The sequence below is a fragment of the Bicyclus anynana genome, chromosome 8, assembly GCF_947172395.1.
Source record: "Bicyclus anynana chromosome 8, ilBicAnyn1.1, whole genome shotgun sequence".
In the NCBI taxonomy this organism is placed as follows: Eukaryota; Metazoa; Arthropoda; class Insecta; order Lepidoptera; family Nymphalidae; genus Bicyclus; species Bicyclus anynana.
The window spans coordinates 10,805,908-10,820,217 of record NC_069090.1 but is presented as its reverse complement, the minus strand read 5'-3'; the positions used below and the strand labels follow the sequence as shown (position 1 = coordinate 10,820,217).

Here is a 14,310-nt window from a genome sequence, read left to right as displayed (position 1 = left end):
TTTTTTTCAATGTTGGAGAAATAATTGCATATTTTTATTTAACTCCGGTTTCTCATTACCTATATACATATTAAGATACCTGCTTGTATAAACGTCGCAATTATGACATATTTCTTTAAAATATAGTTATCATAAATATAATGTGAATCCCCTTTATAAATGGCTATGAGATATTCGCAATGAAGGAAGTAAAGTTACGTTTATAATGTTAAGTAATTTTGTCATGAGGACTGAGGTAGTGATTATTAAATAGCTACCTGTGTAGCTTAGTGAACTAATTCACTACCTAATTATTGTTGTTTGAGAAAAATATAGAGATATTTAAGAAATAAGAAAATACCTTTGTCATTAGATAATATATATCTACTCAAATATATTATAAAAATACTAAAATTTTGGAAATAGAAACTACAATTACAAGTACTTAAAAAAAAAAGAAATTGGTGCCACATTAGTAGCTGCGGAAATTATAAAACTGAACAAAGAATAAAATTCTTCGACGTATGTGACTGAAGCGCTATTCCTATTGATGTTTTATAACTCGACAGTGTGAGTTTCAAATTCGTCTTCATCTCTCTCCGTCTAACACGATAATATACTCGTAGGTAGAGAGAGACATAAAACTCACATTTTCGAGTTATAAAAACAGTAGAACAGCGCTACAAAGTGTCTTTTAATATCGTTAGTTAACTTAGTTTTAAATACGAAACTTAATAAATCCAGGCTTTATGAAACAAACCTTGTGCTTCCAGTTAATGCAGCTTATGAATTTGTTACTTCACTTGTATTAATTTTATGAACAATGTTGCTACACGAATCATTAAGCTATTTGTAACAGATACCAGGAAATGAGTATGACGAACCAGTAACGTTTTATTGAATGTATCATCCATAAAAATGTCCCTTACATTTTTTAACATACTTACCTTTACTAAAAATAGGTACAATATATTGTGTACTATTTACATTTCAAAATTATGAAAATGTTTAAAGCAGGAAGAGAGATATTCTTTATAATATTTTGTGTTAGTGTTTATTTTAAATTAATTTTCTACATAGGTTATTCTGAGTGCTTAAATTTTATAATGATCTATATAATTTCATTTTCGAGTAAACAATGTGTATTATTATATTAGGCTCTATGAATAATAAGGAAATACTTATTGTAAATATTTGTGTATGAATGTCTCTTTTAGTATTGAATTATATAAAGAAAAAAATATGTAGGTAACGGTACCTATTTTGTAAGGCTTTCGTTGATGTTTCTATAACGTTATGCTTCAATGTTCCAATTATTGAAATGTTTGTGATTTTGTACGCTTAATAATAATTTAAAACATTTAAGTGCAAAGATCTGTATCCATTATACACACTGTGTTACTGTTAATGCGAATAGTTTTGGACGCTTATAATACCCGTAATTTAATTACGAGACTGCAAGTCTTTTCCCGCCGTTAAATATACTAGTAATCAATTATATATAAATACCGAGTAAAAAAAACCAACACCGCAGTCTGCTTAGTTTAAGGAAATCTTATCTAGGTATATTTTAATTATAGCTACCCGTCCCTGTCAGGTAAAAATAATTTGCTTATAACAAGATAGACAAACGAATAACAAGCGAAGATTTAATAACATCTTGTAGTAAACACAACATTGTCAAATGATGAAAATATTTTCACATATGCTATTTACGCTACGTCATTGATGGCGCATTGATGCTTTTTGGTCCACATCGCCCTCTTTTCGAAGTGAGATTTTATTTAGACTTACACTATGAGCCTATAACGTAAACGTGCATAGTACGTGTTCATCAGACTCGTTGATCAAATTCATCGATTACGTCGATTACGTACGTAATAACAGCCTCAAAACTAAATAGGGAACATACCTATCTATAATGCTACATTTAATAGGTTTTAATAAATGTGTGTATGTAAAGACAGTTATTGTTTTGTACTTGTTAAATAAGAAATATATTTACCAAAGTTTAGTGTTTATTGTTATCTCTAGAAAGAATATTTTCTCTATAGGTACCTATCTGATCTTTTCCCTTATTTGAGGTTTCCCACTATAGGCTGGGATCAATGGTGATTGCTACTGCAATCAGACCAACATCAATGCGATCTTCTAGCCGATTTTACTTTTATTTTGATTGCTTGGTGCATACTTGGTGCTTTCTTTTAAAAACGTCTGCAATTTACGCTTTTTTTCCTTGGCTTTCTCTTTTCCTTGGCTTCTATTATTTATACATTTGGCGCAATGTTAAATATTTAAGTATTCTTAGCAAAACATTAAAGAAAAGTTTTGCTCCAAAAGAAATATGTTTATTGTCGTTAATTTATAACCGTCACTAATTGATAATGATCAAAAAAGTTAATTAAACGATTAGTTTAGAATTTCACTTTTAAAAATCAATTGCATTTGAAAACCAACTATAATAATGCAGTGTTATCGGTCGTTGAATGGTCATTTATAATAAATTAATCATTAATGTAAAACATATTTAATATGTAAGTAAAGACATAATCTCTCATATTCTCATTGTACCTTAAATATAATAAAAATATTTCTTCTACGTGTCAGAAACATATAGAAATAAATGCGATATTATAGCGACTATAATATGATGAAACCTATCATAATAATATATTTATAGTAAATGATTTGTAATAAACAACTATTTTTGTGAAATCATCTTGTCATTAAAATGTTTCCATTTATTATGTACTTACTTGTAGTTTGAATTTAAGTCCACTTTTGACCTCCCTTGACAAATTTAACTACATACCACGTAACATTCAAATTCCTCTCTATTTATTTCTTTCTAACACCATACTACAGATATATAGAGATACAGAACAATTCAGACTCACCAGTCGAATTTTAAAAACATCGTACGAGTATACCGCTACTCTTCCAAACTATTGGACAGATCTTGATGAGATTTTGGTATTCAGGCTTGCACTTTAACGACAGTCATGCACTAATGTTGTGACGATATTAATGTCTGGAAGTAATCAGAAAAAAAATTCATCCACGTACAAAGTCACAGGCATCAGCTACATCTATATTTACGAGTAACAAATAGGAGAACTTCCTAAATACGGGGGTTTTATCTCAACGATTAGAACAAACAAATGAGTCATCTACATAGGTCAGTGGTCGCACAAACTAAGATACATCTCGTAGATTTATCATTTACTCACAATCATTATGTTGCGTCATTATCATTCACGCGAGAAACTTTACTGTGAAATTTGTTTGTATAGGCTAGGGAAATACCTTATTGGTTGAACTATCATGCCTTATTTATTTCTTGTTTAGTTATTTAAGTATTAATATTAATATTGTCCATATAGAGTTTTGGATATGGGTAATTTTATCGGCATATAACCAACTCTTCAGGAAGTATCTGATTAAAGACGACGCGGACGTCATGATCGGGGAGCTTTTCATTCTCGCCCGACGTTGAGTACCTAGATATTGTATATTTTGTGAAAATTACACAGTACATAGAAAATGCTAAAGCCGACGCTCTCTATATTATTAATAGGTTATAGGTATAAGAAAACAAACATATAAGTTAAATTTCTACCAATATATTTTAATTTGAGTAATTTTACGATCCGTTTAACAGAATTTTTGTAAAATATAATCAATATTAAATCTATTGTATATTATATACTAACATCTATTAAATCTACTTTTATTATTATTGTTCTAGGAAAAAGTTTTATTATATTATGTATATTTACATTCCTATATAAAAAAAGCTTAGCAGAAATAATATTAATTTCATTACTTTTTGAAGTATTATTGTCAATACTTTTGATTATAATAGGAACTTCCCTCTGAACCCTACTACAGAATACATAATCTCTAACTACCAGTGCGTTACAGTACCATTTTTTACTAGGTATTTTTTTATTTAACAAAGTTAGGTAAAATTATTTGTAATAAAATTTTATCATAACTGGGTACTTACTTTTATTATAATTTACAAAAAAAGACTACCTAGTAGGCTATAAATACGGATAAAACATCTATGCCACCTTATTCTATTAAGACAAGTAGGGTTAGAAAATTTTACTAACTTAATAACTTTTTTAATTTTTACTATACTAACCTACTTTTTAGTAACAGGTGTTTATATTACTATACTTACTTAGTATGCAGACACAGATATTTAGAGTAAAATTTTAGTTGTTTATTAATAACATAAAATGGAGATAAAATTAACCTCAATGGAATTTTTACATGACATGAATAATTAACCATGAAAAACCCATAATTTGTGTATTCTCCGACTACCAAGTCATTGAAGTTGTCTTAATATAATTCAAGTCATGAAAATCAAAACTTACTTATTAAAACTATAACTGTGTTATAGCAGAGAATACATAAAATAAGGTACTAGTTTAAAACATGATCATCTCAGTTTCAAAACTAAAATCAATGCTTAAATAGCACCGGCAGCAATGTTTTTATAACTCGACTTTGCGAGTTTCAAATTCACCTCTATCTCTCTCTCTCTTTCTTTCTAATACATGGGAGGGATTGAGACGAATTCGAAACTCGCACTGTCGAGTTATAAAAACATAATTGAAGAATAGCGCTACTATAATGAAAATATACTTTGCATTACCTAGTTACATAACTAGTTAATATAGACGGCCGCGTGGCGCAGTGGGTAGTGACCCTGCTTTCTGCATCCACGGCCGTGGGTTCGATTCCCACAACTGGAAAATATTTGTATGATGAGCATGGGTGTTTTCCAGTGTCTGTGTGTATTTATACATTATATAAGTATTTATATGTAGTATATAAATGTATATGAATATTATAATATCAACTATCTTAGTACCCATAACACAAGCTACTCTGTATGCTTACTTTGGGGCTAGACAGTGCTGTGTATTGTTTAAGTATATTTATATATTTAGTTATTTACAATAAAACGCACGTAGGCAATAACGTTTAATTATATAATGATGATGAACTTCCGCAAAGTAACGCCTGCTTCTATCCAATAATAACGTTTAATTCAACCAAGCTTCATGTGTCATGGATAGTTTCACTATTAACATATGAATAGTTATGATATATTTAATTATCTAAAAATAGAAGAATCAATTGTACACACATACAGCCACCCACCGTATATTATACCTTTTTATTTTTTTTTTATTGGGGGGGAAATCTCTTTGTGAGCCCTCAGTCACAGTACAGTGCATATTGGGATGCTTCGGGATCTCATTGAAACTCGCCGGTGAGCGTATATTATACCTACTCTACCTTCCTGTTCTTTTTTTAGCTATCGTGACAGTGACAAGTTAAAGTAAAGGTTAAAGTAAAGCTGATAGACTTGTAATCCAGTCAAATAACACTTTGAAGGTAAATAGACACAATCAATCCCCCTTGTGCAAAAAAATTGATTGATGGTGAAAGTTTGCAAAAATAGGTTTTTCGCGTTTTTTAGCTAAACGGTGAGTTTAACAGCAAAAATAGTTTAGACAAAAGTATTGTCATTTCCGTGATACAGCAGTTCAAAGAACTATAAAAATTATTATATTTATTGTGAACATTCATACCAATTTTTAGCTCTATGGGAATTATTGTAACCGTAATTCTATTTTAAGGATTAATTTAAATGTTACATCACACAAAAATACAAAAGCATTCTAGCGAGTAGATTTGCTTGGAGCTTTTTGCCGAGCCAAGAAGTTCTGTTTAAAAAATTTCAAGATGTTTTAGCAATTGACTCTATGCTTGGCTCGGCTCGTTGTTCAGTTCGATAAATATAAAAACGGCGAATGCTCGATGTTCTGTTACAAGTAAATGCTCAAGTCTGTCAGCACCTTTATAGTCACAAAAATATTGCATTTTAGTCTGCAAATCTGCCAACAATGAGGCACTTAGCTTATCTTACTAAAATAAATTATTTTTACTTTATAACACGGCACTCAATGTCGGAGTAGGCCCGACTAGTTTCAAACGCATACGGGGCAGTTAGTCAAGAGCTGGATCTTTGGAGTTTTACCGTGTTTTATAGAAATTATTTTAATATGAATAACACTCACGACAGTTAAAATTCTAAAATATTTAATTACTTACATAATATCTCTATGTCTATGTTTAACTTGAATTGGGTACCTACTTATTACTACCATAATATACCATAAATAAGTATTATTCTTTGTACATTCATGATTATCATCATTATCAATTCATACTCGAGTCACTGCGGAGCACGAGTATCCTCTCATAATTAAAGGAATTAGGCCTGTAGTCCATCGCGCTGGCCCAATGCGTATCGGCAGACTACACACGTAGAGTATGAAGTCATTGTACATTACCTACTCTAAAATCAAATAAATTTCTTTCACTTTCGGTAAATCGTCAACCGTAGATGGAAAATGGGAGTAATGTTCCCAAGTCTGTATCTCTTCGTAGAGCGTGTCCCCGGGGCACATCGTGTCGCGCACTTGTCTGTGCCCCACCAGTTTGTAATCAGCTCTCACGTATCCCAGTTCCACTCCCGCTGCTATTAGAGCTTGAGCTGTTTTTAGTTGATTCGTCGGAGGTAGACAATCTGTAATTGAAAAAAAAGTTCCAATATTTTCTTCTACGTGTTAGACGACACTTTAATCGAACTATCTTTCTTCTCCTAGCCGTAGCCTATTCTTTTTCTTGAGGCATACTTAGGTACACTATAGGGATGATGACAGTTTTTTAAAAGTTGTATATAAATTAGGAGTATGCTAATAGTAAAGTAATTTTGTAAATGGAACCGGGTATCTGCTATCATCACTTTCGGAGCTACAGGGATTTAAAGGGTCAGATTTGCGGCGCTGCCGAGGGTCCCTGAAAAACGCCCCATACAAAATGGCACAAACTAATGACGTCGAAGGTTATGTTAGATTGATGATCATTAGATTTGTATGTGCGTTCAAACAAAATTACTAATATCTTTGTTATTTGTGCGTTTATGTTTATAAATCATTTATTAAAAAATGTCACATTTAATGTAAGGAAGCTATAATAGTATGAATGGGGATGATGACTAGGTTTGAACATATTGATTTTTATGATACATTCGGGTAAATAGGGTCAATGTTAACTAATTTATACATAAAAAGCAAAGATTGTCTGGATATTTGCAAAATAAATGAGATTATAAAATTTCAAAAACTACTAAATTTTTTTTATCGTAATTAGATGAAAATTCATACAGTTTTAGCTTCCTTACATTAAATGTGACATTTTTTAATATTTGAACTATAAAGATAAATGCACAAATAACAAAGATATTAGTAATTTTGTTTGAACGCGCATACAAATCTAACGATCGTCATTGCCTATGACGTCATTTTTTCGAGCCATTTTGTATGGGGCGTTTTTCAGGGATCCCCGGCAGCGCCGCAAATCTGACCCTTTAAATCCCTGTAGTTCCGAAAGTAATGATCGCAGATACCCTGTTACTTTTACAAAATTGCTTTACTATTAGTATACTCTTAATTTATATACAATTTAAAAAACTGTCATCATCCCTATTTTCATCTAATTTCAATAAAAGATTTTTAATAGATTTTAAAGTTTTATAATCTCATTTATTTTGCAAATATCCTTTGCTTTTTATGTATAAATTAGGTAACATTGACCCGATTTACCCGAAAGTATCATAAAAATTAATATATTCAAACCTAGTCATCATCCCCATTATATGAAAATTTCTCCATCTATATGTTACAAAATCGTAGAAAATACCAAACATTTAAGGTAAGCCTCACCCGACGATTTTACCGGTACGAAGAAGTGAACGATATTATTTAATACCTCATTTACACTCTCGTGCGAGCGCCGAGACGAGCCGCGAGGCGAAGTATGGGGCGAGTATGTAAACAGTGCGTTCGTAGTTCGTCTCGCTATTCGCGGCACTTGCGTTCTGACCGGTTGCTACTAGACACGCGAGGCGAGGACGCGTCGAGGTACGAGACGATAACCGAGGTGCGAGTATAACTGAGCTAAGGATACTGAAAAAAATGATAACTTACCGGACCAGTCGCCAATGAGGCATATTCCAATGCTAACGTTGTTGAAATGCAGTGCGTGTGCGCCGATCACGTCCCAGCCCCTGCCTTCGTACGCCGCGCCGTCTGAGCCCACAGCGAAACTGGACGTTGAAACACAAACATTTAATAGGTAAATCAGGGGCGTAGCTTCGGCCGTATCAATCGTATCAATTATACAAGGCCCCCAATACCCCCTGTATTGGGGGCCTTGTATAATTGATAAGTTAAAAGTTAAGTTTAAAAGCAAAAATTTCATCTCTCACTTAATCTGGTGCTTCCAGAAGAAAAAAAAACACAAAAGACCTTTAAAGAGATTTTCGGGATTCGCCGCTCGTCTATTGGAGCCCCCAACTAATTTTTATTCAGGGCTCCTCCAAAGCTTTAAAAGCCTCAATATGTTGTATGATAGGCAAATGCCACCGACTTCTAATTTCAAAGTAACATAAACTATAAGTTATCCCCGTAGTCCCACGGGAACAAGAACTACGCGGGTAAAACTACGAGGCATCTGATAGTCTCTTTATGTTTCTAATTGGATTTATTGGATTATTGGATCTGATAGTCTCTTTATGTTCGGATTATACTGATGAAGCAACTCTCGTGCGAATGACGGCTAAATCTCTTAAAATATTTAAGAGATTCGTCGCCGTCATTCGCACGAGAGTTGCTTCATCAGTATAATCCGAACCCGAAATAATTTACATTATTTACCTACTTACTTAGAATTTTGGAAAAATCCAATTAGAACGCTTTTTTAACGTCAGTTAAAAAACTCTTGTGCGAATGACGGCTAAATCTCTTAAATATTTTAAGAGATTTAGCCGTCATTCGCACAAGAGTTTTTTAAACAGTTAAAAAACTCTTGTGCGAATGACGGCTAAATCTCTTAAATATTTTAAGAGATTTAGCCGTCATTCGCACAAGAGTTTTTTAACCGACGTTAAAAAAGCGTTCTAATACAACAAATGCATTCCCAATTACATATATCACACTACAGCGTTTTTAAAACACAACGCTTTTTACGAGTGTTGCATTTTCAATTTAGGGCGTTGTAAATGGACCTTCATTTAACTTCATACTATAATTGAAACGTTTTTTTGACGTCCGCTAAAAAACTCTTGTGCGAACGAGAGCTTAGATTGTTCGATGCTTATCGGAAAGTAAAACGCATTTTCATAACCTACTGAAAACTTGAGCAGATTAATTACCTGTATCCAATGTCCCACCAATCGCGATCGTCCATATGAAAGTTCTGCATGCTCCTCATGGCTTGCCTACACTGAATGCCGTCATAGCACGCCGCTGGTGTGTAGGAATGGTGGATGACTACGTAGGGCACTGGGGTCTGCAGGGGCAACTTCTCTTTAGCAGTGCGAGCCGACCACTGCTCTCGCGACACGAACGGGAAATCGTACGATGATACTTCATTGTAGTCTGCGTCTGCTGAAGGTAAATACAAAACTCATTAATACCTACTCGTCTTGCTCGTAGAGCGGCAGGGAGGCTTATCCTCAGTAGCGTAGCTAGGTAACCAAGGGCTCTGTAAGTAAAAAATGGGGCCCCACTCTATCTTAACTGGTTAGGTTTTATCAAGTAAAAAGTTATACTTATAATGAAACTGGTCGAATTGTATACATTTATCGTCGAATTATACGTATATTTTTCGATTTTTTGTCTGTCTGTCTGTCCGTGTTTTTTTTTGTTATTCGAGCATCACGCTGAAACTACTATGAATTCGTAGCGTAGGGTTGATGGACATTGAAATATTCGACGTGGCTATACAAGATCCAAGATCACACAGCAGCGTTTTTAATGCTAAAATGCAATTCCTATTATTATATTTCCCATATACCAAAATATCTCAAAAGTGTAAAAAAAAACATATCCTACTAATATTATAAACGCGAAAGATTGTATGGATGTATGTTTGTTACTGTTTAAAGCCGCTACTACTGTAGCGATTTGGCTGAAATTTGAAGTAAATGGAAATAGAATTTGGAATAAAAATAGATTTTACTCTGGATTAACACATAGGCTTTTATCCCGAAAAAATCCATGGATTCTCAAAATTTGCAAATATCCTAACAGTAATTTAGCTATATTACGATTCTTATTTTTTATCGGTTCTTGAACTGTAAGTAAACAATACAATTTGATGTATATTATAAATATAATCTGATTAATTAGTTCAGATAAAAAAAATGTAGTCACTTACTTTTGAACACTCCAGGTGCTCCCACCGCGACGGCCAATATATTTGTACACATCACGAATTTAATAAAAACCATCGTCACAACTTTCCATCAAGTAGTTCCAGCTTCTCGCAATGTTTTTATATAATTTGGACACTCTGTAAAGAACATTGAATCAATTTAAGTATTTACGTCAAATAGTACGAATAGTTATAGTTTGTATGTAAAACATTATGCGTGTTTTCGTTATTTTATATAACAAAACAATGGTCGTGATAAAGTTCTTATCACATTTAATTTATTTACTAATTATTTCCTCCAGTTCCACTTGCGTAATGATCATCGTCACCATCATCCTCTTTTAAGGCAGGGTAGGCTCAATTTACTCCAATTTATGGGTTTTTTGGGCCTGCACCCACTGTTTCATTTCGGATTTGATAGTACCAGAGACAGACACCCATAGCGTTCAAATTTATCATCGTTATCATCATCATCATCATTATCATCATCATCACCATCAGCTTATTTTATTTCTATGTAGAGACGTTTATTATTTTCTGCTTTATTTACAGGTCTCGTGGGTTTCAAAGCACTCTCAGGATTTTTTTAACCTCAGCTTTTCTTGCAGTACAATCTTAGAATCCTTCATTTGCGTGCATTGACAGCAAACAATTTTGCTGCCTTGCATTCTAAAATATGTATAACTTTTACTTTTTCCGCAAAAACCTTAAAACGCAATCGAGAATCGAGTATAAAAAACAAAGAATAAGTAGGTTTATTAAATCTTCCCAAAAATATAGAGAAAAAATCGCAGTTTTCAGATATTTAACAGGTTTCACATATATAAATTTTGAATTTGGAGGATGTAAGGCAATACAGAGTAACTTTTTGGTAATCTGACTGGAATTACGCTCGTGAGTCTATGGGTTCACGTCACTCGTGTGAAAAAAATATTATAACTCGCAAAACATCATAGGGGTGATTCGAATATCCAAAAAAATTTTTTTTTGTAATGTTATCTTTATTCTTGCACGGACGGACGCATTATTATATGTACGGACAACGCATAGATTAGATAATCAGTGTTTTATCAATGACGAATGATTTGACGCAGGTAACAGATGAAGTGGTGTCATAATATGGTGGAAATCGGAATATCCGTATTAGCTGGGGAGCCCAAGAGGGGGATTTTCATTTACTCAGATTTACTCGAGCGTGTCAGATAAGGTTAAACCTTTCATGCTGTTGAATACCTCCACCAAGTATGATCCCTCAATATAAGTGGGTATGCTATGGGTGATAAAAAATAACTACATAAATACTCGATCAGCACTTTAAACAGGAAAAAGGTTAGAATAGTTGATATTTCGAAAATATAACGATTTGGGCATAACTTAGAGGAATGGGAGAGTTGCCAATTTTCAAAAAAAAACTCCTTGTATTCTGTTCTCGAGCCACGAGCTTTTTTATGTAGGAAATAATGCCTTTAAATAATCTCAGTTATTTTGCCATGTCGAAATAATGAAAATTGTCTTTAAAATCTGTAGATTTTTTCTACACCGCTAATCCTGAAAAATGAATGATGATGAACGAGAGCGATTGCTCTCCAAAGCCAGAGGCGTAGCTAGGTAACCAAGGGCCCTGGTGCAAATGAAAAAATGGGGCCCCTCCCTATATAGACTGGTTAGGTTTTACGAAGTTAAAATAGTAAATAAATACAAATACATAAAAATTCGAAGTTACTTTATTTATTAGTTTTCGTTTTCGTAATTTCTCAGTACAGTTAGATCGCGATTTTCTGGTAAGGATTCGAGGCCCTCTGAGCTTTAGGGCCTCGTGGCATTGCACCGCCTAGCCTCTGGGCTACACCATTGTCCAAGGCACGCCTGTGCTTTGGAGAGCAAGTTAAGCCAACCAGTCTAACATAACCAGTTTTTCAAAGGAGATAGTCCAAAATTGTATGGCGCCCAGGATTAGTCATTGTACCCTGTACGTATAAAAGAAGATATTTTTTTAACTATTTTTGATTATACAAATCGACGAATTTACTTTAATTCTTTCGTAATAATATTCATTATCTCCCGAGAAATGCAACATTATTAAGAGTAATAATGGCGGATAGATGACGTTTTCAATGCAGTAATCGATTTGACGTTTGCTGTCAATTGTCATGTCATAGTTACTATGGGCGCCATCTTGATATATCTCAAAAACTTGGGTTTTTATTTTATTTCTTTTTATTTAAAATCCTTGTATTTTTTAAATTTTAATGATACAAGGAACAAGAGTGGACCTGAAATGGACCATCTCCTTTGGCCTGCTACTGAAGACTTGAAAGAAAAACCCTTTTTGTAGTAGTAAATTACACCGTCACTTTTACGAGTACTTTTTTGTTAAGTTTTTTAATTCGCTAGAATGATTTTTTTTGACCTTGCTAAATTACTACCTATTGAGTATGGTTATAAATAGAAATACAAATTGGTTTCTATTCGTTCTTATGAAAAAGTTGTCACAAAAAATTACCTACGATAAAAAACGAGTAATCCTATAATTGCTTGATGTAGTTTTTGTGACGCTTGATTAAATTAGAAATATTAATAAACTACGGGCAGATCTGTGCTATGGGGATTTGTTCACCAACAGATTAGGTATTTATATTTTGAACTTCAAAAAAAGTTTTTGAAGTTGACGTCTTCCGTAACAATTTTATGATTAAAAAAAACATACCTACATACAGCCGAACGTAGAACCTCCTCCTTTTTGGAAGTCGGTTAAAAATTAGAAACTAGCGAAATTCTTTTAATCATTACGAGTAGGTATTTAGAATTTTTATATTAATAAAACATGTAGGTACTTTTGTTCTTTAAGTTTTTGAGTTTCTTGTTTGTTACGCTTTAAACTATCTAGATATCTAGATAGTTAGTAATAAACTAATTACGACTGTTTAATTTTATTTAAACTATTAATATGCTAACTAATTAGTTTCTAAGTGATTCATGTGCCATACAACATGTTCAATATCCCTCGCAAAAAAAAATCGGATTAAAAAAAAAATCTGCTTTTAAGTTATTTTTATTATTCTTTAATTTGCGTCAAAATTACTGTTTTCTGTAATAGCATATTTAAGAAACTTCGTCATGTAAATTATTTTTTATGCTATGCAACAATTGACCTCATGTTGAACTTTGTAATTACGTACTATAAGATAATATTTACGATATGCAATTAAAATGTAATATAAACTCACCTATGTAATATAATTTAGAAACGTTGTGACCTATTGCCGATAAACTCGATAACCGCAAAACCGATTCTTCAATTTCACTAATTACTTTCGAACGTCATTTTTCGTATCAAAAGTAAACACGAGGAATAATAAGGCCACTGTCCATTCTTCGGCGGCGAGGGCCATACTATAGCTAGTAAGCAACGATGGTAGAGCTATGTATAGCCGCTGGCACGGCCAGGGATATCCCCGGCCGTTTCATGAATGAATCGAGGCGAAAACACTGTTGAGAAAAAACATGTTATGAGAATTTAAATTGTTCGTACCAAAGTTTCTACCTGTTTCTTTTTTTATGATAAATTGGACAATTATTTCTATATGCGAGATGTTGTTGTTCCTGGAAGGAATTTATACATCAGACGTGTGACGAACATATTAACAATAATTTCTACTATGAATGTTATGAAGGTATGTGGTACTTATGTATTTGAAAAATCATTTTTTTTTATTTTTGCCGGACCTACCCTTCGAATTCTAAGGACCAGTTTTATACAAAGTTTTCCCAGCTATCAACCTCACCTCCCCCTTCCCTTAAAGTAAGCCTTAGTCACATTAAATTCTCATGAGTCATATTATCTATACTAATATTATAAAGAGGAAATGATTAATTGTTCGTTTGCATTGAATAGGCTCTGAAACTACTGAAACGATTTGAAAAATTCTTTCACTGTTAGTGAAGCTACACTATCCAGGAATGCTATAGGCTATATTTTATCCACATGTTCCTACGGGAACGGGAACCACGCGGGTGAAACCG

At 33.0% G+C, this 14,310-nt stretch overlaps 1 protein-coding gene across 3 annotated transcripts; it reads right to left on the bottom strand.

The window, feature by feature from the left end:
* Positions 1 to 2,483: 2,483 nt before the first annotated feature.
* Positions 2,484 to 13,738, bottom strand: LOC112056613 (peptidoglycan-recognition protein LB). 3 transcript variants are annotated; one of them, XM_052882784.1, is made up of 6 exons: positions 13,515 to 13,738; positions 10,291 to 10,425; positions 9,284 to 9,518; positions 8,058 to 8,176; positions 6,390 to 6,595; positions 2,484 to 3,010 (listed from the first exon to the last, which is right to left on the bottom strand). In XM_052882784.1, exons 2-6 carry the CDS (start codon positions 10,361 to 10,363, stop codon positions 2,987 to 2,989), a joined length of 657 nt encoding a protein of 218 aa, XP_052738744.1. In that variant the 5' UTR covers positions 10,364 to 10,425; positions 13,515 to 13,738; the 3' UTR covers positions 2,484 to 2,986. The 3 variants fall into 3 exon arrangements, with proteins under 3 accessions (XP_052738744.1, XP_023952832.2, XP_023952833.2); XM_024097064.2 differs by lacking the exon at positions 2,484 to 3,010 and having other exon boundaries at positions 4,189 to 6,595; XM_024097065.2 differs by lacking the exon at positions 2,484 to 3,010 and having other exon boundaries at positions 4,189 to 6,595; positions 9,284 to 9,515.
* Positions 13,739 to 14,310: the final 572 nt, after the last annotated feature.